The sequence below is a fragment of the Lynx rufus genome, unplaced genomic scaffold (genome assembly GCF_022079265.1).
Source record: "Lynx rufus isolate CCGP_SWC_20201006 ecotype Redwood Valley unplaced genomic scaffold, mLynRuf1.p SCAF_15, whole genome shotgun sequence".
Taxonomy (NCBI): Eukaryota; Metazoa; Chordata; class Mammalia; order Carnivora; family Felidae; genus Lynx; species Lynx rufus.
The window spans coordinates 46,610,369-46,636,315 of record NW_025814829.1 but is presented as its reverse complement, the minus strand read 5'-3'; the positions used below and the strand labels follow the sequence as shown (position 1 = coordinate 46,636,315).

At 48.5% G+C, this 25,947-nt stretch overlaps 2 protein-coding genes and 1 long non-coding RNA gene across 4 annotated transcripts in view; 1 reads left to right on the top strand and 2 right to left on the bottom strand.

The window, feature by feature from the left end:
- Positions 1 to 7,695, top strand: part of TNN (tenascin N) — a 53,486-nt gene extending 45,791 nt beyond the window's left edge. The window contains exons 17-18 of the mRNA XM_047076965.1: positions 4,413 to 4,576; positions 6,842 to 7,695. Of these exons, the coding sequence (XP_046932921.1) occupies positions 4,413 to 4,576; positions 6,842 to 6,982 (305 nt within the window). The 3' untranslated portion in view covers positions 6,983 to 7,695. The remainder of the gene's footprint in view (positions 1 to 4,412; positions 4,577 to 6,841) is intronic.
- LOC124510200 (uncharacterized) lies at positions 3,382 to 12,945 on the bottom strand. The gene is made up of 4 exons (XR_006961645.1): positions 11,612 to 12,945; positions 8,023 to 10,899; positions 5,714 to 5,914; positions 3,382 to 5,057 (listed from the first exon to the last, which is right to left on the bottom strand). It is a non-coding gene; the product is annotated as an uncharacterized LOC124510200 (long non-coding RNA).
- Positions 12,946 to 21,482: 8,537 nt separating this feature from the next.
- The window catches only part of KIAA0040 (KIAA0040 ortholog), a 42,989-nt gene continuing 38,524 nt past the window's right edge, over positions 21,483 to 25,947 (bottom strand). For both annotated transcript variants that reach the window (XM_047076967.1, XM_047076966.1), the window contains exon 2: positions 21,483 to 24,929. In XM_047076967.1, coding sequence (XP_046932923.1) covers positions 24,497 to 24,796 — 300 coding nt within the window. In that variant the 5' untranslated portion in view covers positions 24,797 to 24,929 and the 3' untranslated portion in view covers positions 21,483 to 24,496. The remainder of the gene's footprint in view (positions 24,930 to 25,947) is intronic.

Genomic DNA, 25,947 nt, shown 5'->3' with positions numbered 1-25,947 from the left:
GATTCCCAGCCTCCGGAGACTCCATTCATGGGACCTTCCTTGGACAAGATGTGGAGTTCCTACATCTCTCCCGGAATCCCAGTGCCCCCAGCTCCCAACTGGGGACATCACTCAGGCCTGCCCACGAGGGCCGCCCACTCTCCTCTCTTCTACTGCACTCGTAGACCTTTTCCGACGCCTGCCCTAAAATAACCGGGAAATGAACTGATGCTAATGGGGAAAGGAGTGGAAAGGAGTCAATACATTCGTGAATTAACGTGATCCTCCTCCCAGGGACTCTATTTGCATTTTAAGTGTGATTAGGGGATAATTGCCATTCTGAGGTTGTTCAGGCCCACAGTGCTGGTCAGCGGAAGATGCCTTTTCTAATAGGAGGCCTCGGGAGACTTTCAGATCACACCACATTTTGGCAGCACTCTGGTCTCCCCATACGTGCCGTTCCTACTTGGACACTCTGAAATTGAGTGGTGGGCTTAGTGGAGTTTTAGCTTTCCTTGTATAGGCTGATTTGTCCCCAGGAGAGTTTTGAAATTTAGGAAGCTTCTGACCACTCACATCCTAAATGATGAGGTGCTGTTTAGAGGACATAGCACTCAAATAGAAGGTGAAGGGTTTGATGTCTCTGTGCATGTGCTGGCTGTCCCCATTGGAGCTCTGATTAGGATTGGGCATGTGGGACCCTGGGGGAAACGTGTCAGTCAGGACCACTCTGACTCACACCGTGCAGGTGGGCCCCCGACTTCTGCTTCCCTGAAGTCCTGTCAGAGAGCCCGTTATTCCCCCGTGAAGGAGAGCCCAGCAAGGAAGTGCCAGGTGAATATAGTTTCCAATTCTGGATCTTGGAGCAGGGCCGGGAGGACATCTAATGAGCTCTGCCTATAAGACGCTGTTCATCTCTGGAGAGGTGATGGTGAAAACACAGACATTTGGAGTGGCGCAGAGCGACTTCTATGGGCTGACCTGTCATTTACAGCTGGGTTCAATCCCATCGACACGAGACTTGGGGATATCCAACCAGGGATGATGGGTTCACGCCCTGGGGGCACTTGGAAGCGTGGCTAAGGAATGCCACCAGCATTCAGTGGGCCCGGGCCAGGGATGCTGACTGTCCACGGTGAGGAATTGTTCTACACAAATGCCAGTGCCTTTCTTGCTTTGAAACAGATTCTTTAACACTGGTACTTAGAATTTTTTTTAACTATTTATTTATTTTTGAGAGAAAGAGAGAGTGTGAATGGACGAGGGGCAGAGAGAGAAGGAGACACAGAATCCGAAGCAGGCTCCAGGCTCTGAGCTGTCAGCACAGAGCCCAATGCAGGGCTCGAACCCATGAACCGTGAGATGGTGACTTGAGCCAATGTCAGACACTTAACTGACTGAGCCACCCAGGCGCCCCTTAAATACTGGTACTTAAAGGCGAAACAAGTGTTGGGTTCGTGGACACAAGGGAAAGCTAGAAATGGCACACATCCACTTCCATGGGCCCATTCCTGTTCCCAGGGTTCAAGGTCCAGACAGTCTTGTGTGACTTAAAAGGGATGTGATGTCGATGGCTTCTTGGGGTCTGAGGTGGCTCAGCTGCCTGGGTCATCCTTCCCGACTCAGGAGGTGCAGGAGGAGAGCTGATCTTGGAGTGATGTTTTGACAAGATGGGTGATAACCAGCTCAGCAGCCCCACCCAGGGCTCTTATGGGGTCGCCACCAACCCCACACGCACCTCCTGAGGGGAGCCAGCCGCCCACCCAAAGCCATTGTACTAGAAGTTAAGGCTGCTTATTTCTCATCCAATGTTTTCTCCTCAAACTCTGATAGAAGAGAGAGGATCTGACGACCACTGGCTTTTCTACTTTATCTTACTTAGGGAGATAAGCTTAATAGATCAGAACACCGTGTTGGCTGGGGCCTGACGACCAGAGCAAAGCAATTTGTTGATTCATGACTATCCTCGCTGTCTATGCTCTGAACATCAGCATGGCTTCATTTTCTGGAAGGGAGCAAATCCATCATGGAATAAACTGCCACACTTAGTCCGAAACCTGCTTCGCTTTCCTTGATCCCAGTGCCTAAGGTTCGATAACTGTGAACAAATCGTTAAGAAACAGCCTCCGCATAGATTCTTAGGAAACAGCTCTGGGAACTTTAGACGCGCGTTCGGTAAGCTGAGCTCATTAAAAGAGTGTCACCAAGGGAGCCATCGCGTGTTATTTTAAGCTGTAGTTAACTGTCTGCTAGAGAGCTGAAGGGGAGAGAGATGTGTACGAATCCAGCGACTACACGCCTTTCCTCAGTTGGAGGAAACTCTTGGGGGCAGGGGCCCTTCAGCTGTCTTAGCAGGAATGGCCTGTGTCCCCTGCTCTCACTCCCCTGCTTTCGCTGGGGAAGCCATCAAGGAGCCATTGTTCAAGCTGCAAAGTCAGACGGACAATCTGGGACAATCTGGGACCTTCCCTTTTCATAATGTGTTGTTAACTCTTTTTATTTATTTATTTATTTATTTTTTATTTATTTATTTATTTTTTTCAACGTTTATTTATTTTTGGGACAGAGAGAGACAGAGCATGAACGGGGGAGGGGCAGAGAGAGAGGGAGACACAGAACCGGAAACAGGCTCCAGGCTCTGAGCCATCAGCCCAGAGCCTGACGCGGGGCTCAAACTCACGGACCGCGAGATCGTGACCTGGCTGAAGTCGGACGCCCAACCGACTGCGCCACCCAGGCGCCCCAACTCTTTACATACATCTGCCCCCTTCCTCCCCCAACTAAGTTCTTGAGGGCGGGGACCTCCTCCATCTGTTTTCCCAGAGCTGAGCGTGGTGCTGGGCCCAGCAGGTGTTCTCATGGTTCCTGAATAAATGAAGGAAGTTGCAGACCGACGTTCTGAAGGGCTTCTTGTCCTCAGAAGAGCTTGTTAAAATGCAGACTGCAGGCGGGTACTGCCTCGGAGTTTCTGGTTCTGTGGATCCGGGGTGGGGGTGGAGCTGAGAATGTGCCTTTCTAACAAATTCCCAGGTGCTGCTGATGCTGCTGGTCCAGGGGCCACACCGGGAGAACCAGAGACGGCCTGCTCTGGTTCGAGTAATTAAAGGTCTCTACTGAAATAAGGCAGCCGCAGGCAAGTTGGTGTGTCAGGGAGGACCCTGGACTGGGAATCTGAGGACTGAGGTTTGAGTCCCGGCCCTACTATCTGGGGACAGTGGGACCTTGACAAGTCCCCAGAGTCTAACCTCTGTGAGTCTGTCTCCTCATGGGACTGCCGGCCGCCTGGCCCACCTTGTAGGCTGTCGTGGGGACAGAGGGGGAGGATACGGATGTGAAGGTGGTCGGTAGCTCAGGGGTCAGATGAAAACCTAAGTGTTGTCATGATAGGAACACAACTTAGGATTGATTCAGGCCCTTGTCACCTTTTATGAGCTGAATTAAGAAGTAAACTGATACAAAGATGATACATACCATGGGGGAAATGGTAGAAATACAAGTCAGATGATTCAAGCGGATTTCCAGACAGGATGTAATGAAGCACTGAACTGTATATATGTGCCAGGAGGGCCTGGGAAACTCGGGAGTGTGTGCTGGGGAGGGGGTGTGGGAGGATTATTAAGGAGACCGACCCTTCCTCAGGAGTGGGGTCCAGCTGGGCTTTGAGGGGCGTTTAGGAGTTGGACCGGGGAGGGCAGAGGCATGGAGGGCAGACCTGTCTGCTGCACAAGCCGTGTGTGCCTGTGGGGACAGCGGGCCAGGAGATGGTGCGAAGGGTACAAGCCAAATTACAGGCTGCAAAGCAAAGCAAGGAGGAGCGGCCCCTTCCCTGTGGTGGGTGGTGGGAAGGACATTGACCTGAGGGCATGAAAGTGGACACTTATGCTTCAGGAAGGCCGGGAGGGTTGTCGTGTTGATGCAGGCCCGAGGAGAGGAGAGCAGGCCGTGTGGCAGCCCCGGGAGTGAGGCCATCTGTGAGTGATCCTCAGGAAGAAGGGCTCCGTAGAGGGGTACATGGGATTGGCAAATGTGGCTCGGAGTTCGAGGCTGGGGTGGCTAAGAGGATGGCCGAGTGAGGGCAGGGAATATGGGAGAGGGGTGGTCAGGTGCTGGGAGGAGAGCCGACGAGTTTGGTTTCAGATGTTTGGTTATTTTACGTGACTGTGTAGCCTCTGAGTGAAAATGCTGGAAGGGAGCAAGCTGTTGGAAGCTATTGGAGAAACAGGCCTGAAGTTTGGGTGACAGGCCAGGAAGGAGAATCTCTTCATCTGTATCATGTCCTCCCTTTGGCCGTTTTCAGAGACGAGTGATTTACCTGTGACATAAATGGCCAGATCTTTGGCGTTTTCATGCCCAGAGATTGTCCTGCTGAGCCCAGAGTCACCATGTCAGCGGCCGAACTTCACCATTCACCCCTCATCTCTCCTCTCCCGCAGGGGATGCTCTTACTTACCACAACGGATGGAAGTTTACAACTTTTGACAGAGACAACGATATTGCCCTCAGCAACTGTGCCCTGACACATCATGGTGGCTGGTGGTATAAGAACTGCCACTTGGCCAACCCCAACGGCAGATACGGGGAGACCAAACACAGTGAGGTAGGCGACAGGTGCACTTTTTTTGTTCCAAGCTCTGCCCAAAGCTTTGCGTTCCCAAAGTGACACTCTCCACGCTGGTTTGGCTACCTCTCTCCTTCTGATGCTCCCAGTCGGGGCAGTGGGGCTTCTTCTCCAGGCTCTATGGCCTGGAGGTCAAGGCCTCCCCTGCCCACCCGCTGCAGCCCTTCCCCACTCTGCATTCCCACCAGAGCTGCAAACTTAGTGTAGGTGGGTGGGAGCTCAGGCTGCCCACTGCTGGACAGAGACAGGTGACATGGATTATGCACCATCTGTTTCCGGGCCACCCATGGACACCGTCTTCGTAGCAAAATACCATGGGCTGGGTGGCTGGAACGAGACACATTTGTTTCTCAGTTCTGGAGGGTAGGAAGTCCACGATCAAGTTGCCTGCTAGCAGATTCGGTTCCTGGTGAAAGCTCTCTTTCTGTCTTGCAGATGGTGGCCTTTTCATTGTGTCCTCCTATGGTGGAGAGAGAGAGAGAGAGAGAGAGTGAGAGAGCGAGCTCTCATCTCTCTTCCTTTTCTTACAAGGGCACTAATCCCATCATGGGGGACCCACCCTCATGATCTCATCAACCCTGATTACCTCCCCAAGGTCCCACCTCCAGAGACTACCACTTTGGGGGTTAGGACTTCAACATATGCCTTGGGGGCAGGTGGGAGCTAACATTCTATTCATAACTTCAGAATTCTTTCTAGTTGTTCTCCCAGTGAAACCACAACCATTTGCCTCAAGTCCTTTGATCACCAGGGAACAAGTTTTTTCTGTCTTTGATCTGACCCACTTTTGGGTCCACTTCATCCAGAGCCACTCAGAGTCTACCCAGAGTGTTGTGCTAAACTTCTCTCTCCATTTCAGGAGGTGCACCCAGGACTGAGAGTTCTTGGTGGCTCCTCTCCCCTTCCTTGCTCTGAAACTTTCCTACCAGTGATTTCTTAAACCTCCATGACCCATGGACATCATCTCGACTCCTTGCCAGGCATCTCCTGACTGCTCCCACACATCTTCTTGAAAATGGCGTCTTGTTGCCATGAGCTCCTCCCCACCTTGAGTTTCTAACTTCCCACCCTGGGTCTATTCTAGCCTTCAGGAAGCCACCGCTCCCCAGAACTTACCTTATAACCGGTGTCACTGTAAATATTAGCTCATCTCAAGTCCAGGTACAGTTTGATTACTTTGGCCCTGACCAGACGGGGGGGGGGGGCTCCCAATCCTTGTGTGATTTTTCAAAGGGAAGAAGAAATGTTCCCCCAGGGAGGCCAAGGAGGGTGGGTCCATGAATCATGGTGGCAGCATGTGGGCTGACTCAGGAAAGCCTGTGATCAGAGATCAAATATTTGAAATGGGCAGCCAGCATGCCCTAAACCATCCCCATATTTGCTAATAAAAGACATTCATCTGGTTAATGTGCTTTTCACAGTCTGCAAGGCATTTAGCTTCTTGTTTATTATTTACCTCACAAATTAAAATACATAAAATTGGTCACTTGGGCTCTTTATTGGCCAGGTTGCAAGGTTATTAAGTGAATTAAATATTATTACGCTCACCAGTCAAAAGACATAAAATGAAATTTAGTTTTCAGCAGGCTATTCGTTACCCCAGAGCTAGTATCTAAACAGTTTAAATTGAAAATGATTTTACACGATTGGCCAATTAATATGTTTATTTTTGCCTTTAATTTTTTGGAAAGGAGAAGAGTGAGGCAAAGATATTGTGCCTGTTGCTGGCCAGGTTGACCCTGTGTTAGCTTTGCTGCCTCGGGCTCCCCGGCCCCCTGGGCTCACACCCTATCCTCACACCCTATCCTTCCAACCACCAGGTGGAGGTGGTGGGGGCTTCTGAGTCATCAGCCTAACTTCAGCTGCCCAGCAGAGGGCACATGTTTCTATTTTTTTTTATTAGTTTTTAATTTTTTATATTAAATATAATTTATCAAGTCGGTTTCCATACAACAATACCCAGTGCTCATCCCAACAGGGAGGGCACATGTTTCTAGATTCAGCTGTACTTTCCTTATCATAACTACCCCAGTAACCACCTGTCTTCCTTAAGCAGAGAGGGTGTGGTCCTCCCCTCCCCTCCCCTCCCCTCCCTGCAAAGAAGCGTTCCTTTGTACCCTGTACCTTAACCCATCCCACCCTCCTCCCTAGTGCCTTTTCTTGATGTTGACTTTTTCTTTCTTTCTTTCTTTCTTTCTTTCTTTCTTTCTTTCTTTCTTTCTTTCTTTCTTTCTTCCTATGTAGGGGGTGAACTGGGAGCCATGGAAAGGACATGAATTCTCCATTCCTTATGTGGAGTTGAAAATCCGCCCTCATGGCTACAGTGGAGAGCACGTCCTGGACAGAAAGAAGCGGACACTAGGAGAAAATTCGAGAATGTTCTGATGGCCTATTTGAACAGTCATCACACGAGACAAGACCAGCCCAGGGTTGGGGCTATGTAGGCTTGGGGCAAGGTGGGTAGTGGTGACTGGTTAATGGAAGTTTGAGGGATACTCCTGGCCTCTGGTTTCTGAGATGGCTGGGTAACCTCCAGGACAAAGTGTGTGACCAAACTTCAGACCACACAGGTCTCTGTCACCTGCATTTCTGCCCATCTGTATTGGGGACCTGCAAATCAACACAATAGTATATATGAGAAAGAACACCGGACTGCAAGTTCGTCAGTCTGTCTTCAGTAGCAAATATATGGGATTGGGGAGTAGGGGGAAGGGAAAAGAATCATCTAGCACTTCACCAGTTGGTGTGTGTGTGTGTGTGTGTGTGTGTGTGTGTGTGTATCTTTTCTCTAGAAAGCTGTACCAAGGAGGGGTTCTATTTGATGACCAAGGGGCTTAACGTAGTCTGATGCTTGTTACCTCCCATGACCACTGGGATTTGAGGAAAAAGGTATAAATCTTCACCTGTTTAAAAAATGCTAGATCAGGAGAAAGAACAAAGGGACCAAGACTGATTCACATCGAGCTAAGTTGTGACCAGTATCCAGCAGGCTGGGAACCAAGCTTCCGTGTTACCCCCCTTTTCAAGTTCCCCCTTCCCACATATTTGCATAATCACTTTCAGAGATCTGCATATGTTGTGAATAAATTCTCACTCGTTTCAGCTTTAAATAACTGGACTCTTTGGTGATTGGTCCCTCCCAAAGACTCTTCAGTGACTCTCTTTCATGCCCTCAAGTCTTCAGCCCTACCCCTTTCCTTGGGCCCCCACACTGTTGGGCCTGTAGGTGTTCTGAAGGTGCCCAGCAGAAGCTTCTTGTTTGCTCAGGCACTTGACAGGTCGGGTCCTTTGGGTTTACTTTCCTACCCCTTTGGAAAGTTTCTCTGTAGTGAAGTCAGTGATCATTATTAAAAGTAACTTACATTCTGAGTCAAGAAAAAAAACACCTGGTTTTTAAAAAATTTGCCTTGTGTTATTTAACTCACATCAGTGCGCTTGAATTCTAAATTCAACCCAAGTGCATGTGAAGGTACAACTTGTGCATCACCACGGAATGCGGTCGGCCTGCCGTTTCATACTTGCGAGACGGCGAATCGTGGTATTTGGAACCTGGAGAGATGAGATGAGTGGGAGCGGAGGCATGTGCCCTAAAAGCTTCAGCGCCGCCCCAGGCCCGGGGAGTTGTTCACTGCCTCAGGCTGTCCAGGCTTTAACCTCCGGCCGAAGGCCAAGCGGTACTCCCCAAACGGGTTATGTCCCCCTTGTAGGCTTTCAGCACCGCCCGCGCCCCCCCATACGCACCATGCCGCAGTGCTTGCTGCTAGATCTGGTGAGGGCGGTCTAAACAGGAATTCGGTGAGAGTGTGTGTCTGCCTGCTTCTCGCCAGGGTGTGTGCCATGCCCTGGGCGGGAGGGGGACACAGGTGAGACACAGAGGTGAGCAAGCCAGACGGCGTGTGGACTGTCATTCATTCGTTCACTCTCATTGGTTCCACAAAAGCTGACGGAGCCCCGTTAGGAACCAGCTTCTGCTCTAAGTACTGGTGCCGCGGAAGCGAAGAAACTGCACTAGTCCCGCCCTCGCCTTGGCGATTCAGGAGCCTGGCGCTCAACCCAGTGGATGCAGTGGACCGAACCTCGGGGTGACTCAGAGCTGGGGCTGGTGCGTGGCGGGCAAAAATTCCCCACGTGGGTTGGTGAATGCTTGGTAAACGTGCTGGGTAGAGTGCAGGTTGCTGGGCCTCATCCTTAGGTCTTGTGACTCAGTAGGTCTGGGCTGGGGCTGCCGCCAGATTGACCACTCTTGGAGTAAGCTCTGGCGTAGGGGTCGCCTGCTGCTGGTCTCTCTGCTCTGGACCTGTGATGCCCCCCCCCCCCCCAACCTCTGTGTCCCCTGACCGCAGCATTTCTCCACCACCGGCCAAGATGAGGACTTGCCGGGACCTGGAAACTGCCATGGGAGCCGTGCCGCCCGGAGGACTGGCAGGGGAAACCTCAGCTGACCCTTAAGGGTTCTCCATGGGGCAGAGAAGAAGTCGGGATGAGCTCATTTTTAAAGGCTGTTCATCTGACCGAGGAGAACGTTCTAGCCCTAAATGTCTGTGCCTGGCCTCACTGGAATGAGACCAGCTCTGGCAGCCCCCGCCCCTGGGAATGGGTTCCTGCACAAACCTGCTCTGCAGAGGCCATTTTCCTCAGAGTCAGATTATGAGCCATCAGGGTTTTGAAGCTTAAGGGGCAATCCCTGCCCTTTAGGACAAACCAGAGAAGACAAAGTCTGTCACCGCAGGGCCAGGCTGCAAACCAGGCAGGAGGGCAGAAGCAAGGACGGAAGTACCAAGCACGTGCTAAAGCTCCCAAGCCGTCTTCTGTCCCACGCAAACTGCTAGCTAAGCGGTCATGGACAGAGCACAGACCCTGCCCTCCAGCAGCCTGTGGCATGGTGCTGATGGTTGGACAGCTGTGGGGACAAACCAGGGCAGCCGGTAGCATGTCGGGGAGAGTGAGTCAACAGGGGTATGGACTGTCACTGTGGAGCAAGTGTCAAGGACGTGACATCAGCATTAGGTCAGGTAGGAAGAAGTCTGAGTGTGTCAGGGAGGGAAGAGAGGCCCGAGGGGGGCAGGGCACCTCGGGAAAAGGGAACTTGGTGGCAAGGATGGGAATGGGTGGGGTGTGGCATGGGTGAGGGAGGGAGAGGAGTGATTGATGGGGAGGCTAGAGAGATGGCAGGGACACTTGGCCGTGTGAGTGCTGGTTCTCAGCTCGGTGCCCGCTTAACCTCCAGGGACTCTGCCACAGTGGGTCTCAGCTGAGTCCTGTGCCTGGAGCCTTTCAAAGCTAACATGCAACCAGTCCTGACAACCTCTGCTAGGATGAACGAGTCGGACAGCAGAGGTCGTTCAGCAGTGTTTGAATCTTGCAGTCACACTGACAGTTAAGCTTGCATTTTGAAAATATCTGTCTGGAGGCAGGATAGAGAATGGTGGGGAGCTGTTGAGGGAAGCTCCGAGGAGAGGGTGGAGAATCACAGACAGGTTAGGGCTATTGCAGTAGAAAACAGGTAATGGCTCTTTTGGTCTGTGGCAGAAATGGTGGGACGGGGGAGAGGGCACAGATTAAAGAGATATTTAGGAGGAAGAATCAGCAGGAACTGAGGGGGCTGGGTGGTAAAGGCAAGGGAAGAATCCTGTCATGGCTGAGTTTAGAGCTGGTTTTTTTCTCTGGGAACAGGGCCCCAGAGTTTGTTTGTCACAAGGCATCACAAGCTCTGCCTTTTAACTTAGAACTCTCAGGGATTCAAGGATCAGTAAAGCCAGAAAATGCTGAATGAGCCAGGGAGAAGGACTAAGAATGACTCAAGGGATGCTGAGCAAGGGGATGTCAGGAAGAACAAGGACCAGGTGTGGTGCATGAAAAGAGAATTCGTGGACGAGGAGACAAACAGCAGAGCAGGAGGCAAAACAATTATAAATAACGGAAAGCTCTAGGCAAAATGCAGTCATTTGCTGGAAGAAATCCTCTGCTAAAAAAAATTTCCAAATCCTTCCCTTAAGCCTTCCACCAGGGCAGTGAAAAGGATCAGGAAGGAGTTTCTGTCAATAAAGAGTGCAGATCAATCCGGTCAGGGCCCGCAGCCCTCTGCAGCAGACATGCTGTACCCAGTCAGGCCAGCAGATGGCAGTGTTGTCCCATTGGGAGCATCTCCCTTCAAGGCCATTTTCCAATCCTCTCTGAAGGGGTGTTCTGAGGTTCTTCCTTTTCTTCCTTCCTGGGTAACATGGCCTGGGGAATCAGCTTATGGGGTACGGCTCAGCATCCAGCCCGTACTTGGTGGTTGTGCAGGTAGTGTTGCTGTTGGCCTAATGCACAAAACAGGTAACTGGGAAACACCTTGAAGAGATTACCTACTGAAACCTAGACTCTGTCCCCTGACCTGGTCTACCCGGCCGGTTGCTGAGACAAGAAGATGGATCCATTGGCACGATGAAAGGTGAAGGGGGCACCCCTGGAAGAGATTTAGGCAGTTCCTAGTGTGTAATTAAATCCACTTCCCAAAGTCCTTCTGTTAGTCGGTTGTTTCTGTGGGGGAAATGTGGAACGGGTTGAATTCCACTTGCCACGTTATATAAAGAGGTTAGTTCCCAGGTTAGCCCATAAATGCCTGTTTATTCCATAACGCAGACCAATTTCAGGGCATGTATGATGACAGAAATAGAAAACACTGGTATTGCAATGTTGTTATTTAAACAGGGAAGGGAACAAAATGGAGTGGAAACGGTTCTTTATTTGTGTAAGTGAAGAAAATCAGGTTTAATTAGACAAGGCTAAGGAGGCAGGTGAGGCTTGCTGTGGAGCACCTGAAGGAGACATCTGGGTGCTCTACAGCCTTGTGGGCATAGCTCTTGATTGTGTTCAAAAGGTTTCTGACTCAAAGTAGGTATCGTAAGTTAACAAGTCTTTGAGGAACCCAAATCCGATTAGGCTGGATCATGATGGCTGGTGTGTGAAGGGCCACTAGGACGGGATTCTGAAGATTTTGGTTTCCATCTCGGGTCTGGGTGAGTTACTTACCTTCTGTGGGCCTCATATTCTTCGTTTATAAAATGGAAATGACATCAGTCCCCGAGGTACTCCCTGTAAGAATCAAATGAGATACCGAAAGCACTCTTACATAATACATAACACTCTGGAATGGTAAGAGGGCTTGGATCTCTAGTCTTGATAACTTCAATCAAGACGTTTGGATTTTCTTTCTTCTCTCTCTCCCTCCCTCTTTTTTCCCCCGATAGAGGTGTATCCCTAGCCAGCTCTAAGGTGTATGTGCTATGGATAGCCACCAATGGGATTATTACAGCTAACCAACGGACAAAGGAGAAAAGGCAGAGTGGGAAAGAAAAGCTTAATGAAGGTAAAGGGGTATCCGTCTATATTTTGGAAAGGGTTTCCTTGGGGATGATATGAATTGAGCTGTACGTGAACCCTCCATGGCAGCATTTCCAAAATGATATTCCTCAGAATCCTTGCTCCTCCAGATCTCCTAAAAGAAGAGGTTTAGTGGTCAAATAAACTTGGGAAAACTCTGAGGTAAGTGGAGTTATACTAGTTTCTTTACTAAAGTACCCGTTAGAACCCTTAATGTGATACGTGATTACAGATCTCAAGGAGGCAGAGAGGGGAAGTCATGGGCTGCAGTAGTTTGCAATCTTGTTTGAATGTAGGATTTTCTTGTGTTCTGAGTAGCTAATATTTCTCCAGGTGTGGTTCAGGGGCCGCTGGCAATTACATAGAGTGCTTGTTAGAAGAGCGGGTTGTCTGGACTCACCCTCAACTTAACAAATCTGTCAGAAGGGCAGAGGGACTGGGAATCTGCACTTGTAAGAAACCCCCCAGTGATCTCTTTTCCTTTCCCTTTTCCCCCAGTCAACACATTATTGAGCATATAGGATGCACTAGTTATTGGAGATAGGGTGGTGAGTAATGTAGTTACTCTTTAGGCCTCACAAAGGCTTATTCTAATGAGGGGATGGCAGGGAAGTGTGGGAAGACGGGAACACCCACAGTGCAACATAGTCTGATCTTACTGTGATCCAGAAGACTTGTGTGGTTAGGGAAGCTTTCTTGGAGGCAGTGATGTAACACATGGAACATTTCACCCCAAATTTGTTTGTAATGACAATTAAGACTTAGAGTTATGAAAATCCCTCATCTGTCAAATGGGCATGACGATTTTGACCCTGACATATTTGTCAGCATCACATAAAACCCAGTGAGTCCTGAGCCCATTTAGTTGGAAGCCCAGTAAGGAAACACTCCCAGGAAGGTGGGAAGATGTTGATTCAAAGTCTTTCTTGGGATTCTGGGAAGATGGCGGCGTAGGAGGACGCTGGGCTCACCGCGCGTCCTGCTGATCACTTAGATTCCACCTACACCTGCCTAAATAACCCAGAAAACCGCCAGAGGATTAGCAGAACAGAGTCACCGGACCCAAGTGCAGACGAGAGGCCCACGGAAGAGGGTAGGAAGGGCGGCGAGGCGGTGCGCGCTCCACGGACTGGCGGGAGGGAGCCAGGGCAGAGGGGCGGCTCGCCGGCCAAGCAGAGCCCCCGAGTCCGGCTTGCAAAAGCGGAGGGGCCTGACGGACTGTGTTCCGACAGCAAGCGCGACTTAGCGTCTGGGAGGTCATAAGTTAACAGCTCTGCTCGGAAAGCGGGAAGGCTGGAGGACAAAGGGAGGGTGAGCTGCGGAGCCCCCGGACGACAGAGCTCAGTTTGGCGGGGAACAAAGGCTCTCGCCAGCGCCATCTCCCCCGCCCATCCCCCAGCCAAAATCCCAAAGGGAACCGGCTCCGGCCAGGGAACTTGCTCGCTCCGCGCGAACACCCAACTCTGTGCTTCTGCGGAGCCAAACCTCCGGCAGCGATCTGACTCCCTCCGGCTGCCACAGGGCCCCTCCTGAAGTGGATCACCTAAGGAGAAGCGAGCTAAGCCTGCCCCCCCTGCCGCCGTGCACCTTGCCTTCCCACCCCAGCTAATACGCCAGATCCCCAGCATCACAAGCCTGGCAGTGTGCAAGTAGCCCAGACGGGCCACGCCACCCCACAGTGAATCCCGCCCCTAGGAGAGGGGAAGAGAAGGCACACACCAGTCTGACTGTGGCCCCAGCGGTGGGCTGGGGGCAGACATCAGGTCGGACTGCGGCCCCTCCCACCAACTCCAGTTATACACCACAGCACAGGGGAAGTGCCCTGCAGGCCCTCACCACACCAGGGACTATCCAAAATGACCAAGCGGAAGAATTCCCCTCAGAAGAATCTCCAGGAAATAACAACAGCTAATGAGCTGATCAAAAAGGATTTAAATAATATAACAGAAAGTGAATTTAGAATAATAGTCATAAAATTAATCGCTGGGCTGGAAAACAGCATACAGGACAGCAGAGAATCTCTTGCTACAGACATCAGGGGACTAAGGAACAGTCACGAGGAGCTGAAAAACGCTTTAAAGGAAATGGAAAACAAAATGCAAACCACCACGGCTCGGATGGAAGAGGCAGAGGAGAGAATAGGTGAACTCGAAGATAAAGCTATGGAAAAAGAGGAAGCTGAGAAAAAGAGAGATAAAAAAATCCAGGAGTATGAGGGGAAAATTAGAGAACTAAGTGATACACTAAAAAGAAATAATATACGCATAATTGGTATCCCAGAGGAGGAAGAGAGAGGGAAAGGTGCTGAAGGGGTACTTGAAGAAATAATAGCTGAGAACTTCCCTGAACTGGGGAAGGAAAAAGGCATTGAAATCCAAGAGGCACAGAGAACTCCCTTCAGACGTAACTTGAATCGATCTTCTGCACGACATATCATAGTGAAACTGGCAAAATACAAGGATAAAGAGAAAATTCTGAAAGCAGCAAGGGGTAAACGTGCCCTCACATATAAAGGGAGACCTATAAGACTCGTGACTGATCTCTCTTTTGAAACTTGGCAGGCCAGAAAGAATTGGCACGAGATTTTCAGGGTGCTAGACAGCAAAAATATGCAGCCAAGAATCCTTTATCCAGCAAGTCTGTCATTTAGAATAGAAGGAGAGATAAAGGTCTTCCCAAACAAACAAAAACTGAAGGAATTTGTCACCACTAAACCAGCCCTACAAGAGATCCTAAGGGGGACCCTGTGAGACAAAGTACCAGAGACATCACTACAAGCATAAAACATACAGACATCACAATGACTCTAAACCCGTATCTTTCTATAATAACACTGAATGTAAATGGATTAAATGCACCAACCAAAAGACATAGGGTATCAGAATGGATAAAAAAACAAGACCCATCTATTTGCTGTCTACAAGAGACTCATTTTAGACCTGAGGACACCTTTAGATTGAGAGTGAGGGGATGGAGAACTATTTATCATGCTACTGGAAGCCAGAAGAAAGCTGGAGTAGCCATACTTATATCAGACAAACTAGACTTTAAATTAAAGGCTGTAACAAGAGATGAAGAAGGGCATTATATAATAATTACAGGGTCTATCCATCAGGAAGAGCTAACAATTATAAATGTCTATGCGCCGAATACCGGAGCCCCCAAATATATAAAACAATTACTCATAAACAGAAGCAACCTTATTGATAAGAATGTGGTAATTGCTGGGGACTTTAACACCCCACTTACAGAAATGGATAGATCATCTAGACACACGGTCAATAAAGAAACAAGGGCCCTGAATGAGACACTGGATCAGATGGACTTGACAGATATATTTAGAACTCTGCATCCCAAAGCAACAGAATATACTTTCTTCTCGAGTGCACATGGAACATTCTCCAAGATAGATCATATACTGGGTCACAAAACAGCCCTTCATAAGTTTACAAGAATTGAAATTATACCATGCATACTTTCAGACCACAATGCTATGAAGCTTGAAATCAACCACAGGAAAAAGTCTGGAAAACCTCCAAAAGCATGGAGGTTAAAGAACACCCTACTAACGAATGAGTGGGTCAACCAGGCAATTAGAGAAGAAATCAAAAAATATATGGAAACAAACGAAAATGAAAATACAACAATCCAAACGCTTTGGGACGCAGCGAAGGCAGTCCTGAGAGGAAAATACATTGCAATCCAGGCCTATCTCAAGAAACAAGAAAAATCCCAAATACAAAATCTAACAGCACACCTAAAGGAACTAGAAGCAGAACAGCAAAGGCAGCCTAAACCCAGCAGAAGAAGAGAAATAATAAAGATCAGAGCAGAAATAAACAATATAGAATCTAAAAAAACTGTAGAGCAGATCAACGAAACCAAGAGTTGGTTTTTTGAAAAAATAAACAAAATTGACAAACCTCTAGCCAGGCTTCTCAAAAAGAAAAGGGAGATGACCCAAATAGATAAAATCATGAATGAAAATGGAATTATTACAACCAATCCCTCAGAGATACAAACAATTATCAGGGAATACTATGAAAAATTATATGCCAACAAATTGGACAACCTGGAAGAAATGGACAAATTCCTGAACACCCACACTCTTCCAAAACTCAATCAGGAGGAAATAGAAAGCTTGAACAACCGAAGAAATTGAATCAGTTATCAAAAATCTCCCAACAAATAAGAGTCCAGGACCAGATGGCTTCCCAGGGGAGTTCTACCAGACGTTTAAAGCAGAGATAATACCTATCCTTCTCAAGCTATTCCAAGAAATAGAAAGGGAAGGAAAACTTCCAGACTCATTCTATGAAGCCAGTATTACTTTGATTCCTAAACCAGACAGAGACCCAGTAAAAAAAGAGAACTACAGGCCAATATCCCTGATGAATATGGATGCCAAAATTCTCAATAAGATACTAGCAAATCGAATTCAACAGCATATAAAAAGAATTATTCACCATGATCAAGTGGGATTCATTCCTGGGATGCAGGGCTGGTTCAACATTCGCAAATCAATCAACGTGATACATCACATTAACAAAAAAAAAGAGAAGAACCATATGATCCTGTCAATCGATGCAGAAAAGGCCTTTGACAAAATCCAGCACCCTTTCTTAATAAAAACCCTTGAGAAAGTCGGGATAGAAGGAACATACTTAAAGATCATAAAAGCCATTTATGAAAAGCCCACAGCTAACATCATCCTCAACGGGGGAAAACTGAGAGCTTTCTCCCTGAGATCAGGAACACGACAGGGATGCCCACTCTCACCGTTGTTGTTTAACATAGTGCTGGAAGTTCTAGCATCAGCAATCAGACAACAAAAGGAAATCAAAGGCATCAAAATTGGCAAAGATGAAGTCAAGCTTTCGCTTTTTGCAGATGACATGATATTATACATGGAAAATCCGATAGACTCCACCAAAAGTCTGCTAGAACTGATACATGAATTCAGCAAAGTTGCAGGATACAAAATCAATGTACAGAAATCAGTTGCATTCTTATACACTAACAATGAAGCAACAGAAAGACAAATAAAGAAACTGATCCCATTCACAATTGCACCAAGAAGCATAAAATACCTAGGAATAAATCTAACCAAAGATGTAAAGGATCTGTATGCTGAAAACTATAGAAAGCTTATGAAGGTAATTGAAGAAGATTTAAAGAAATGGAAAGACATTCCCTGCTCATGGATTGGAAAAATAAATATTGTCAAAATGTCAATACTACCCAAAGCTATCTACACATTCAATGCAATCCCAATCAAAATTGCACCAGCATTCTTCTCGAAATTAGAACAAGCAATCCTAAAATTCATATGGAACCACAAAAGGCCCCGAATAGCCAAAGGAATTTTGAAGAAGAAGACCAAAGCAGGAGGCATCACAATCCCAGACTTCAGCCTCTACTACAAAGCTGTCATCATCAAGACAGCATGGTATTGGCACAAAAACAGACACACAGACCAATGGAATAGAATAGAAACCCCAGAACTAGACCCACAAACATATGGCCAACTCATCTTTGACAAAGCAGGAAAGAACATCCAATGGAAAAAAGACAGCCTCTTTAACAAATGGTGCTGGGAGAACTGGACAGCAACATGCAGAAGGTTGAAACTAGACCACTTTCTCACACCATTTACAAAAATAAACTCAAAATGGATAAAGGACCTAAATGTGAGACAGGAAACCATCAGAACCTTAGAGGAGAAAGCAGGAAAAGACCTCTCTGACCTCAGCCGTAGCAATCTCTTACTCGACACATCCCCAAAGGCAAGGGAATTAAAAGCAAAAGTGAATTACTGGGACCTTATGAAGATAAAAAGCTTCTGCACAGCAAAGGAAACAACCAACAAAACTAAAAGGCAACCAACGGAATGGGAAAAGATATTTGCAAATGACATATCGGACAAAGGTCTAGTATCTAAAATCTATAAAGAGCTCACCAAACTCCACACCCGAAAAATAACCCAGTGAAGAAATGGGCAGAAAACATGAATAGACACTTCTCTACAGAAGACATCCAGATGGCCAACAGGCACATGAAAAGATGTTCAGCGTCGCTCCTTATCAGGGAAATACAAATCAAAACCACACTCAGGTATCACCTCACGCCAGTCAGAGTGGCCAAAATGAACAAATCAGGAGACTATAGATGCTGGAGAGGATGTGGAGAAACGGGAACCCTCTTGCACTGTTGGTGGGAATGCAAATTGGTGCAGCCGCTCTGGAAAGCAGTGTGGAGGTTCCTCAGAAAATTAAAAATAGACCTACCCTATGACCCAGCAATAGCACTGCTAGGAATCTACCCAAGGGATACAGGAGTACTGATGCATAGGGGCACTTGTACCCCAATGTTCATAGCAGCACTCTCAACAATAGCCAAATTATGGAAAGAGCCTAAATGTCCATCAACTGATGAATGGATAAAGAAATTGTGGTTTATATACACAATGGAATACTACGTGGCAATGAGAAAAAATGAAATATGGCCTTTTGTAGCAACGTGGATGGAACTGGAGAGTGTGATGCTAAGTGAAATAAGCCATACAGAGAAAGACAGATACCATATGGTTTCACTCTTATGTGGATCCTGAGAAACTTAACAGAAACCCATGGGGGAGGGGAAGGAAAAAAAAAAAAAGAGGTTAGAGTGGGAGAGAGCCAAAGCATAAGAGACTGTTAAAAACTGAGAACAAACTGAGGGTTGATGGGGGGTGGGAGGGAGGGGCGGGTGGGTGATGGGTATTGAGGAGGGCACCTTTTGGGATGAGCACTGGGTGTTGTATGGAAACCAATTTGTCAATAAACTTCATATAAAAAAAAAAAAAAACAAAGTCTTTCTTGATCTGGCCACCAGGGGGCGCTGTCACGCAGGGTGGCTTGGTGTGGAGAAGAGGCTGAGGCAGGGGTGAGTACCTACCCCATCCATCACAATTGCAAATTGGGAGTTTTGGTAATACTGTAGACCGTGCAGTGTATGGTGAAATTATGGACCACATCACACCAGGAGGAATAGAAAATGCACAGCATTGGGGCGCCTGGGTGGCTCAGTCGGTTAAGTATCTGACTTCGGCTCAGGTCGTGATCTCATGGTCTGTGGGTTTGAGCCCCACGTCGTGCTCTGTGCTGACAGCTTGGAGCCAGGAGCCTGCTTGGGATTCTGTGTCTCCCTCTCTCTCTCTGTCCCTCCCTCACTTGTGCTCTGTCTCTCTCACTCTCAAAAATAAACATTAAAAAAATTTTTTTAATAAAAAAATAAAAAAGCAAATGCACAGTATTTTCAGTCCCTATCTCATTTGATCTGTCTGTATCATTTGACTCTATTGACTCTTCTTGAAAGTTTCTTCTCCTTTGGCTTCAAGGACACAACACTCTAATTATCTTCCTTCTACCCTTAATTACAACAACTAACATTTACTGAGCATGTACTATAAGCCAGGCCCGATTCTGAATGCTTTTTAGGCTTTATCTTGTTACTGCTGTGTCCCTGTGAGACAGGGATGGTCATTAACTCTACCATACTGGTAAGTCTTTACGGAGATTAAGTCGTCGGCCTGAATTCTCTAACCAGTGGGTACTGGAGTTAGCATCGGAATCGGGAAGCCCTTAGCCCTGAGTCCTGACCTGTCACACTCATGGTGGCCTTCACCAGGCTGTCCTCTGCATCACTGCTGCAGGCTGCACCCTCTGGATGGAGGCAATACAAACGGGGTCCTCCTGTCCTTATTTCTTCCCTTGTAAGTCTCCAGATGGCTCCTGGGTGATCCCCCACGGGCTGTCCGGATGCCAGCTTTGCAGCCCCCCCTGGGACAACTCTGTGTTGCTGGCACCTAGTGTGCTTGGCAAATGGTAAAGAGTCAAAAATATTAATGGGATAAGTAGCCTCAAAGAGGGACTTAGATACATGCATGCAGGGCCATTCCCGAAGGAACGACCACAGGTATTTGAAAACATCCTTTTGAACCCATGACAGGGACAGACAGCCATGTTGAATGGACTTTCTTTCCCCCCCCCCCCAGTTCTGTAATCCTGTGACTTTGAATTTGGGAGAGATACTAAAATCAAAGGGCAAGGAGCCAGCACAGAGTGTTGTGGTGAGTTGAGAATGCGCATAGCACTGTCCAGGTCCACAGGGACACCGCCACGGGCAGGGCTGAGCCTGAGCAGGTGCAGCTGGTGGCTTTGGCTCTGGCACCCACCCCCCAACCAAGATGGGCAGCGGCTGCCCCTGCCTTTGGTTGCTGGACAACGGTCCCTGGTCGACACTGGAAAGTTTTGGAAGTCCTGGAAAGAACAGAGACCTGAATGAAGAGTCTCTTCTTGGGCTGTCATGGAGTGTGTGGCAATGGGGAAGGGAGCCCGGGAACCAACTAAGACTACAGAAATGTCAGCCTACCTTGGGGGAAACGAGACGAAGGGGGAGCGTGTGCCATAGGCCTGTCTTCCTAAGCCCTAGCTGAAATGGAGTCAACACGGCGTTTTAGCAGCCTGTTTGGCCACTTCCCCCACGAGCCACGAGCCTCTAGATGTGCGCTGTGCAGGATGGTAGCTGCTAGCCACGTGTAGCTACTGAGCACTCGAACTATGGCTGGTGTGACTCAGCTACTGCACCTTTAATTTTATTTATTTTTAATTAATTTAAATAGCTACATGTGGCTAATGGTACCATGTGAGATAGAGACATTTCCATCTTATCTACTCTATCGGACAGCCCTGTTCTACAGGGCTTCTGCTTAACGGCCAGCTGAGCATCAAGGGAGGACTCTGGAGCATCTGAATCATTCCATTTCACAACCAGTGCAAAGCCGTGGTCCACTTGAAAAGAAGATATGCGTTTTATACATACATACTATACAGACATACGTGTGTGTGTGTGTGTGTGTGTGTGTGTGTGTGTGTGCGCCTATCTGGCTATCCATCTATGTATCTAATAATGTAAATACATATCTATGTATCCACGTATGTATCTAACAATGTGTGTATATACACGTATGTATGTATCTATGTGTGTGTGTGTGTGTGTGTGTATGTAAGTACCTACGTATTTAACAATGAATGTACCTAACTATGTATGTATCTATCCCCCCAGCAGCTGCTATAGAGACTTCTGATCTCTCCCCTTCCCAATACTAGATTTAACTTAGAGGTCTATTTCTACTTAGTTTTTGCTATTTTTCCCTTTTTCTTTAAGAAGACATTGACTGACCTCATCGAAGGGAACGCTCTCTAAGAGTTGCCAAGGAGCGTCAGTGTTTTTCCTGCAGCCAGCACCTCGGAGGATGTCTAGCCTCTGAGGTGTCCTCTCTGGAGGCAGTGATGTGAGAGCCTGGTCCTGGTCCTTTGACTTATGACTCTGTCAGGGGGAAGACAGTGTCCAGGGACAGCTGGGCCTTTTGTGTCCTAGCGGGAGTCCATGCCTCTGTCATTTCTGAGTGATGTCTGGGAAAGGGAAATATTTACTGTCAAGAAAGTAACTGATGTCAGCAGGTAAGGAGGCCAGGTGCTGCTGTCTTCCAAATATTTTATTTAAATAAATTTTTCTTTTGCATGTGTTTGAATTTTCTAGAAAAAAAGTTCTGACAAACACTATACCGCTTGGACCATTTATACTCTTCTTGAGAAGGTGACTGCCCTTTCTCTACATTCCCCACTCCCCCGCCCCCCCCCCCCCAAGAAATAAAAAAGCCACCAGAATACATTGAGCAGCGGGGAGGAGGGCTTCTCTGATGATGGTGGATGAGTTTGGCTGGAGTTGTTCAGATCTCGGCCCGGGGACTCCTCCCCAAGCCTGTGCTGGTTGGGGAGAAGGAGTAAAAGTGAAGAGGAATAAGGGGTGGACCCGGGGTGGGGGTGCCGGGAGAAGCAGGAATGAGACGAGAAGGAAACATGGGAGAGGAAGATAAGGATGATGGGAGGAACAGGGAGTGACTCCAGTGACTTCACGGGGCTCCTTTCATGGACCCACTTACTCCACAGAAGTTTGGGGGCCTATGGCACCCTGGATGGTGTTGGGGGGACCCTGGTGAAGGCTATCAGGGATGCGGTGGGGGTGGGGAAAACATAAGCCTCATTCAGCATCTGGGTCTCCTAAGTCCTGGGCTATGGAAACAAGTGAGAAGAGAGCTTCTGGGTGTTTCGCGCCTGGAGGTAGTTCAAATCCATTTGATTAGGGGACAGTGGGGTGCTGCACCTGGAGACAGAGGCCTCGTCCCGGCAATGACAACTGACTGACTGCCGTCTTAATTCAAGCTAGCAGCCAGTTGCCACGGCAACCATGTTACTTGTGTGGTCCCGGATCCGAGCGATCCTTTCTCCTAGATCGCATCTGACACCCAGCCTCACCCGTCAGCTCCGTGTCTCCCCAAGGTCATCCGTCTTAGGGGGGCAGGAAGGGCGTGGGGAGGCATGTGCATTTGGTGTGGGGCGATGAGCAATCGTCCTGTGATGGGAAGGGGACAGCCAGCTGCTCCATGACGAGCCGTCCGTGTACAAGGGGACAGCCAGCCAGAGAGTGCTTCTTTCTCTGCTAGAAGGGGCTTATGACTAGGGGGTCTGAGCAGCCAGGGCATTTGGGGCCACCTGGTGTGAGAAGGTGGATGCGACTGGTTTTAAAACACGGGAAGGCCTGAATTCTGCCTCACAGGGTCGCTGTTAGAAGACGGATGCAGCAGTCACCGTGAGATGCCTGCCCCCACAGGCCCGGAGAATACCTGGAGGGCAGGTGAGTACCAGGCAGCGCAAGAGAGCAAACGGAGGACATTTTGCCATGAACACAATCCTGCAGAATTTAGCTTCTTGCTACTATAGATATCATAGTTTAGCTACATTGTTAATTAAATTGCAATTTTACTGCCTCCTAGAACAGCTTCTGTGGGAAAATATTTCAAGAGAGCTACCCAGCAGATTTGCAAGTGACCTTTCAGAGCACAACCTGCTTCCAATTTGGGAATTATCCATCTTTGTCATATAGTCACAATACAATCAAAATACCAACCATCTCCTCACGTATGTGGATTAACTCGGCCTCCCAACCTCAGCCTGGTGGGGAGACACTCGCCTCAACTCAGTCGTGGATCTCGGGGCGCACAGGCCAGTCTGACTGTCGGTTCTGCGCATGCCTGTGAGGCACTCAATACCCAACTTCCATCCGTTGGAGCAATTAGCGGGCTCAGAACAGAAGGTCACTCGGGGGGATTGGCGAGGTATTACACGTTGACCCTCAACATCATCATGTATCCAACAGCATCCACAGACAGTTCTGAGTACCTACTGTGTGCAAGGCACTTGCCTGAGCTTCAAGATAAATATTAATAAACCTCTATATAGCTTCGCTCTACTTTCATTTAAACTCTGTAACTTCTGTATCCCATCTGCAACATGCCACACATCCATTACAACCTTATGAAATTGTTTCCAGTGTGCCTTCCGTGAGACTGTACCGGATATTGCCTCAATTCCTTCCCTGCTGAGAAGCTTTGGTTACATAGGAAATCCCTAGGTCAGGTGTCTGTCAGATGTAGCATCTCCTTCCCGTCTGTAAAACATTGCACAGGCTCACAACTGCAGTTCACGGAAGTGAATGGAGTATCCTTGGTTTCCAGAACATTCTAGAAGTCACCACCAAGAGCTGTTAGTTTGTGCTTGGAGAAGGGCACCTTGCTGAGTGGTTCTGGGGGTAGCGTCTCAAAAAGAGGTCTTAGACAGCATTCGATACTGATCCGTGGTGATGGGGACCTTGTCATGAGTTGCAAGATACAGCTTTCAATGGATTTTGATCCACCTCACTTGAAACTTTTTCTCCCATGTGAGAAACACAGGAACTTGGCGTGTCTGTGTCGATGCACAACCTGATACAGTTGTATATTGCTGGAGTGCCCAAACACGAGGATTTCCAGTAAAAGGTTGTGTGGGGATAGGAATAGGAAAACACATATCTCTAACCTGAGTGGCATATGGAGTAGACAGTGGACAGGTACCTTATCTGGGTATGTAATTGTGCACGTGTGCCCGAATCCGGCCAGGCCTTCCTATGAGAAATTTTTGGGAGAGAAGATGATGTACTTGTACAAAGTATGTCGTCAATGGCCATTTGATGAACAGAATATATTTGCCCAGGTACCTGTTGCCTGAATTCACACGCGTGTGTATATGTGTGTGCGTGTGGGCACTATTGTGTGCATGGTGGGCATGTGTGTGCATTTGGGAGACGTGTCAAGATGTATGGACAAACGTTCCTTGTACTTTTGCGGATGGAGCTTGCGGGATGCAGGTGGAAAGGATGCCTGAGTCTGTGGTAAAGAGCATTGTTATTGGACACATAGCTGCCAAGACAGTGCCCAAGAACTGTCCATATTCTTTCTGGGGTGTCCTCCACGGGGACGCTCAGCCTGAGGTTCGTCCCTTGGTTAGTTCCTCTGTGGACATGAGTGCATCACTTTGGGCATTGCTGCTCTCTAGCCCGTGTGTGTTTGGAAGGTGGCTTAGTCCCCGAGGAAGGACGCCTCTGCTCCCTGCCTGACTAGACAGGCAGTGATGGCCTCTTTTCCATCTGGAGAAGCTTGGGCTGAGCAGAGATCCAGAGGTCTTCCTCGGCCTTCCTCTTCTTCTTTTTCTTCTTCCCTTTGTTTCGCTCTGGCTGTGGGCCACTCTTGCCTGGCCGGCTCCAGCAGCAGTGGCAACAGATGAAGATGAATGTCATGACCACTAGTAGTGGCAGCCCCAGCAGGATGCCCAGGCAGATGGTGTTAAAGAGGCCCTGTTGGTGTTTGGTCAAGATGGTGTCCCAAATGATGCTGAAGAAAGAGCTGATCTTCTCCATGGCGCCGGGCTAGGCTGGGGCCACAGGAAACTCGTAGCTCACTAGAAAGTCCTGGACTCAAGCTGAGACAGCCTTGTCCACTTGTAATTTCTTCCTCTTCGAACCCTGGGCTTGGGCATGCACCTGTTACCAGCTGAAGAGAGCAAAACAGACAATTCAAGAGAAACGCAATGGTAACGGTCTACAATTTTTAACAACGACGTATTTTTGAGGCTTAGGAAAAGGGACGGAATTGAAGATTTCCAGAGTTCGCTGAAATTGTATTGAAACCCAGTAAACAAAATAAATGCACACATTTAAGTAAGTACTCACTATTCTTGTACACGCTCTATTGGGGATAAGAATTGATAGTGTATCAGACCTGGCTCATGGAGGGTGCTCAGCATTTGGTGGATACGTGAATCAACGTGCGGATTCAGCGTTCCGGGTAGGGGTTGGCGCCTCTGTAGAAGCGGTTCTCCATCTTTTCTCCCTGCAGCTCATCTGATGGGCGTTGAACCCATACTCCTCACAGGACAGCTGTGTCTCACTTTCTGTGAACACACGTGCCATTTTCCACACATACTGAAGCTTAAGCACAGGACGGAATATCTGAGTCTTGCCGCCTGTCACAGGGGCCTGGACCTTCCCCAGGCTATGAGGTCAGCAGTCCTTGTCCTGCCTCAGCCCTGACTTCTTTACTGTCCCTTCACGCTCTCTTCCCAGCTCCGTCTCCTCCCTCTTCACATCCCACTCCTGTGCCCAAAGCAGACTCACCGAGCTTTGCGGTGGGGGACCATGTGCTGGTTCCCTCTGTTTCTCTCCTCGTCTCCCTCATCGCTCTCATCTCTGCTTCCTGTCCCCCAGCTGAATATTCCCAAGACTCCTGCCCTGCCTGTGCCTGTTCTTGGCATTGGAAAAGGAGTCCCACAGGCCGCTCAGCAATGGTGTTTAGAAACTGGGATGGGGGTCCGTACTTCCACCCTCAGCTCAACTATAGCCGGGACTGTTCTGGTTGCTTATACAGAGTGGCCCTTCTTCCACCGGTACCCTCTCCACCTTTCCACGTGTATCTTAGGCCTCAGCTCTCAAGTGTAAGGTCTTACAGGCTCCTTCAGTTCTGGAATCTACAGGTTCCTATGTCTAAACAAGACTTGGAGGGTAACATGGTT